This window comes from Cynoglossus semilaevis, chromosome 14, assembly GCF_000523025.1.
Source record: "Cynoglossus semilaevis isolate Cse_v1.0 chromosome 14, Cse_v1.0, whole genome shotgun sequence".
Taxonomy (NCBI): Eukaryota; Metazoa; Chordata; class Actinopteri; order Pleuronectiformes; family Cynoglossidae; genus Cynoglossus; species Cynoglossus semilaevis.
The window spans coordinates 17,322,742-17,328,160 of NC_024320.1; the positions used below are offsets into that span (position 1 = coordinate 17,322,742).

A 5,419-nucleotide genomic window follows, 5' to 3' on the forward strand; every position below is an offset into this window, starting at 1 on the left:
GGGGGAGGCGGGGGTAGGATTAGTGCAGGGTGGAAATTTTGCCAGTAGACAGCACAGTATACACTCAGTGTAAAACTCTTTACACTCTCACTTTCACACACAGTAAGGGAAACTCGACCATCTCTTTTACATTTGTAACGTCATTAAATGAATCAACGTTATACTTTGCTCCGTGGGTTTCTGTTGTATTTCCACTTCATTTTAAAGTCCTGTTTTATTTTAGAGATATTGATTCGTTACGATTACAAAATTAACAAATTAATTTAATTTTCTTAATTTTACGATTCTTCAAAAATTTACATTAAACTGCATCAATAAACCTTTAACAACTTTTTTTTAATAATTATTTTCTTATTATAAATGGTTTAAGCCTTACAGTTGTGGTCCAATAGTAGTTGATTTGTGTTGGCTATTGACAAAAACCCAAAATAAATAATTGCTGTACCACTAAGTACTTTGGGTTGCCAATGATATATAGTAAAACCATGTACTCTCATGGGTATGGTTGAGGTGGGTGCTGTCAAAATTTAATTTCTCACTGGGACAGAAATATAAACTTTTCCAGTTAATGTTGTGACGTGATTATTTGAACCTTTGAACTTCTTTAGACCAAAGTCATAGCAATAAGATTTGTGTGTAGGTTGTTTAAGTAGATTTTCTTTTTCTTCAAGTTATTAAGGATAAAAAAAAAAACGAGTCTCAAGTATAAAAGTGTCTTTTGATGCTGTCTCAGCCAAATCGTTCACGAACCAGCATCATCAGTTTCTTCTTACCCTTGTAAATCTGTTTCAGGTTGTCTATGAACTGACTGAACTGGATGTGTCCATCCTGTGCTATTAGAAAAGTCTCTCTGGCTTTACTGAGAAATTCAATGAACTCGCTGTAGTGACGGGGGCTAATGTGCGTGAGCCGGGAATGAGTTGTGTTGATGTAGGCGCCGATAGTGGCGTCCAGCAGCTGCCTGAGCGGAGCCTTGTCCAGAGAAATCAGCTTCCCAGAGTTCCTCCGACTGTGCAGCGTCACAATGCCCGGTGTTAACGTGCACCGCCGTAGAATGTCTGACAAAACGGTGGCGCACTTCACACTTTTCACCACTAGGGGGATGACCGCAGCCAGCTCGTTTTTTCCCAGTGAATGGCTGAGCTCGCATGCCCACAGAACGTCAATGATGGCCGGGTGTGTGTCTTGGTTGTAGCTGAGGTTCAGGTGCGTCATCGCTAACGTTGCCAGTTTGTACGCCCTCATTGGATAACCACGGTGGTCCATGAAGCGCGCTATTGTAAACAGCTGTGAGTAGTTCATGCCTGTAGCAGCTGCATCCAGAACAATCTGGTAGGCTGTCTCAAAGGCAATGTGGTCCTTTTCACAAAGTGTTAGGGCTGAGAGGGCACAGTTTTGGGGGTCCTTCATGGCACACTGTAGGGCCAAAGTGCGGGCGGAGTTAGTCAAGTTCTCCTGTTGGTGGCAGTCTAAATGCAGGCGGACGATGGTGCTGTTGGACATGACCGTGCTGGCCACGACACTTGTGGCTTCAGTGGGGGTGAAGAGGGTAAACCAGCTCTGCATGATGCTGTCCAGTGCAAAGACACCTACACAGACAGAAAAACAAGTAGAGGCAAACGTGCAAAGATGAACACGTTTGTTTATTTTTATCTTTAGGAGTACCACAGGGTTCAACCTTGGGATCTTTCATTTTCACAACTGTATTTCATATATTATAGCATTTTATATACTATTTACTATTGTGTTTATTTTATATGCTTATCATTGAGTAGCCATTACTAAAACATTCTACAAATATTATAATAATAATAATATTATATAATAATAATAATAATAATACAATTTCTATGCTTGGCGCTCACTAGGGGCAAGCATAAAACACAATAATTTCCCAATTTTTACACAATAATTTCCCAAATATGGGATCAATATAGTACAAATTTATTTTTATTTTATTTTTTAATAATAATAATAATAATAATAATAATAAAATAATTCCATATGGAAGTCAATTTCATACAGATTTTTTAATATTTCAATTTAATTATTCCAAAACAAATCTAATGGCATTTTTATATTTCTCAAACTCACCAACTTCAGTTGCACAAGTGACGAGCCATCGCACCATTTCCCTCCGCCGCCAGTTCAGGGTTGATAAGGTCATTCTCATCACCTGTAAGAAACGTTGGGTTAAGCCTGTGTCCATGGTGAGGAGGCTGTTTGTTGTTGTTTTGGGTGGGTGGGTCGTACCTGAAGGCCCAGCTCCAGGGAGACTTTGAGCAGTGTGATATCAGGCAGACTGTCCATGAGTGTGGCGATTTTAAAGGCATCCTGAGCCAGTTTGAAGATGTGTGATGAAGAGTGGATGTTTTTCTGGATGGACTCTAACACTGTTTGTAGTTTACGAGCATCACCTTAAAAAAAAAGAGGAAGAAATGGGAGGCAGAGTTAGCACATGGAATGGAATGGAAGGTACGTTTCAATCATGGTGGTTAATGTGTGAACTGTAAATAAATGGATTTATTTCTGATGTTATTGTTGCATCATTCTTATTTGATTTGTGAAATATTTTGGTTATTTAACTAAGCACATGTTAAGGCTTTATGAGTGTAACTTTTTAAATGAGTTAAATTCAATGTTTGAACTCATGCTGTACGTGTCATTATTATATCCTTTATCTTATTTACTACTTGTTTTGTACAACTAGTTGATTTACTTGAAATGCTTTCACAGAGCAGCAGCTATAAAACTAAATTTCCCCTTAATCCTGGCATCAATACAGCACTTCTGACTTTGACAGTACGCAGCACAGGATTTAACAAAGCCTTACTTCAACAAGCGAGATTGCTGATATTGTTTACCTTGGATTGATTATTTCATAACGTACAGCGACCACGAGTGAGAGCGCATGAGAGAAATCGACTGACTCATAAAAATCTCGACAACTTCCTACAGATTAAAGTGACATCCACCTCCCCAGATCGTCAACTAATATTGACCACTGGGAGACGTCACTCTTCACATTAAGTGTGTTCACATGTCTTTTACATTAGTAACAACCGACTTAGAAGTTCAGATGAAGGCGGGTGGACTGGCTCAGGTTCGTTGAAGATATTTCACCTCTCATCTCAAAGAAGAGACTCTCCCAGTCTACACCGTTGCCTAGATCTGAACTTCTGAGAAGACACGACCTGCACGTGACCACCGCATTCTGTAACGTTGTACTACTGTTGTCGGGTTGTACCTTTAGCAGCAGTGAGCATGGTGGAGGCCAGTTCACACTGTTGGGTCTCTATGTGGCTGAGTGTGAACCAGCGAGGGTAGCGGTTTGGCACCACTGACACTATATGGTGAGGCCGGGACAGGTCACCTGACAAGGCCGCGGACTCCAACACTGGCAGTCTGATCAGAGAGAGGAGAGACTTAGTGAAACACACACACACACACACACACACACAGATGTAATCACAGCAGGACTCATCCGTCTACTGTTTAATGGAAACCAAGAAGTTAGTGCAGAGCAGGGCTCCTTCCACAGAGTTCATCAGTTGACTTGGTGAGTCTGTTCAAATCAAATCAGCAGTCTCTGCCTCGGGCCACAGTGAGGCTGAGGTTAAAAAACGTCGACAGGTTCAGCACACTTTCTGCCCAAGTCAAACACGCTCCTAGATGCTCTGATGAGTAGAGTTTAACCCCTTTATGGGGCAAGTTAACATTTACGGTCATTTCCATATCATGGTCGTTCTCAGTGGGTTTTAAAATAAAAATATGGTTACTTCACTGACCTTTATTTTTTTGCAGGAACATAAAAAAAACATCCTCACAGTAATAAAGTCCTGTTTTCTTCTTTAATAACCGTCTATGGTTGATTTTCTGAATTTCAAAGTATTTAAGTGAGTTCCCCGACAAAGGGTTAACGTCATCCTGTTCTTTTATAGAAATAAAATGCACACAATAAGAAATACACATAATAAATAGTGTTCTAATTTAGGTGAGGGAAAACAAAGGTTTCCAGTGGCGACCAGGGAGGAAAACACCAGCAGGTATTTATTATTCACACATTTAATGAAACTTGTTTTCAGCTTGTTGAATTATTTAGTGAATATTCCAGCTTTTGTCATTAAACCGTGCATCAGAAAGCTCCTAAATCTGGCCTCTTTCAACACGTCTGTGTTATTACATGCTTTATCATAACCTGGAGACATGGATCAATCACAGATCTTATATGTTCTCGCTCTCTCCGGTCTGGGTCTTGATGCTATAGCCACTTAAAATATGTATATTGTGGCGAGTGATAGGAGGTAAAAAAAAATGATGGAGGATAAACCACATTATGCCATTAGGTCATTTAGGACTTTTAAAATCAGAATACAATAACTGTGTATGGTGCCGACGCTGACTCTCCAAATACATCTGAAAACATTTCAGTCTGGAAACGTCTGTACAGTTATTGGGAATATTTAAAGTATGACTGTTCTAGCATTTTCTTGATTTCAGGCAAAGAATCGTGAACTAGTTTACTGGTACTTTAAGGAAGCACATGATATCCAAACATGTCTCCCTGTCACAACTAGGCCCCCATCATTGATTTTTCACAAACACGGTAATACATGCACAAAGATTTGATGGTCTTTCTTCTAAAACATCATATGAACTGATGTGGTCTCCAATCCAAGAGCTAACACAAGGGTTAAACATGTGAAATGGTACAACTCCTCATTTTCCTCAATTCGTTTCCCAAACATCCATCCCCACGTTTCTACATGTTGTGACGTCTCACCTCATGGCCCTCAGTGCAATTTTGTATGCCAGGTCAGCGTCGTGAGGTAGCAGTGAGGTGAAGAGATACTTGGCGAAGGTGTGCATGGGCACACTCTCTCTGTAGAGTAATTCTCCCAGACCACTGTAAGGACCAGCTGCAGGGAGGGGGGACACAGTGCAAAGGTCAGGCTGGTTTATGGGGACATCACTGTAAAATCACAGACTGTTGCTTTAAATTTTTCGTAACATTACACTTCAGTTATTGTGAGATACGTACTTCCCTTTGGGACATCAGGTTAACAGGTTTATGATCGCAGCACGACCAAACACGACTTTCTCAGTCACCCCCCAAATATGTAGAAGACTTCTGTTTCAGCCTCACGTCAATGACTCACACTTGTTATATGTTTTAATGTGGCTTCAAGTAACATGAACTTGCATGTGATCAAGGGGAATTCACGAGAACTGCAGACTGCTGTGAAGAACGATGGCCCGAAGGAAATGCTGAAGAACCATCTCAGCTTTTTTGTGTCCACGGTGGGAAATTTATTGTACTTTGGTTTCTAAGTCGTCTTTACCCAAAGGTGTGCATCTCACTTTACTTTTAAATAGCTCATAGTTTAAATAAATGAAAATGTCATGTTTAAGGTGAGCA

The 5,419-nt window shown here is 40.3% G+C and overlaps 1 protein-coding gene across 1 annotated transcript in view; it reads right to left on the bottom strand.

Annotated features, from left to right (window-relative positions):
- Positions 1 to 317: 317 nt before the first annotated feature.
- The window catches only part of zswim6 (zinc finger, SWIM-type containing 6), a 29,764-nt gene continuing 24,662 nt past the window's right edge, over positions 318 to 5,419 (bottom strand). Inside the window, exons 10-14 of the mRNA XM_025062313.1 lie at positions 4,784 to 4,941; positions 3,248 to 3,405; positions 2,254 to 2,417; positions 2,095 to 2,176; positions 318 to 1,589 (exon numbers count right to left, since the gene is read on the bottom strand). Coding sequence (XP_024918081.1) covers positions 730 to 1,589; positions 2,095 to 2,176; positions 2,254 to 2,417; positions 3,248 to 3,405; positions 4,784 to 4,941 — 1,422 coding nt within the window. The 3' untranslated portion in view covers positions 318 to 729. The remainder of the gene's footprint in view (positions 1,590 to 2,094; positions 2,177 to 2,253; positions 2,418 to 3,247; positions 3,406 to 4,783; positions 4,942 to 5,419) is intronic.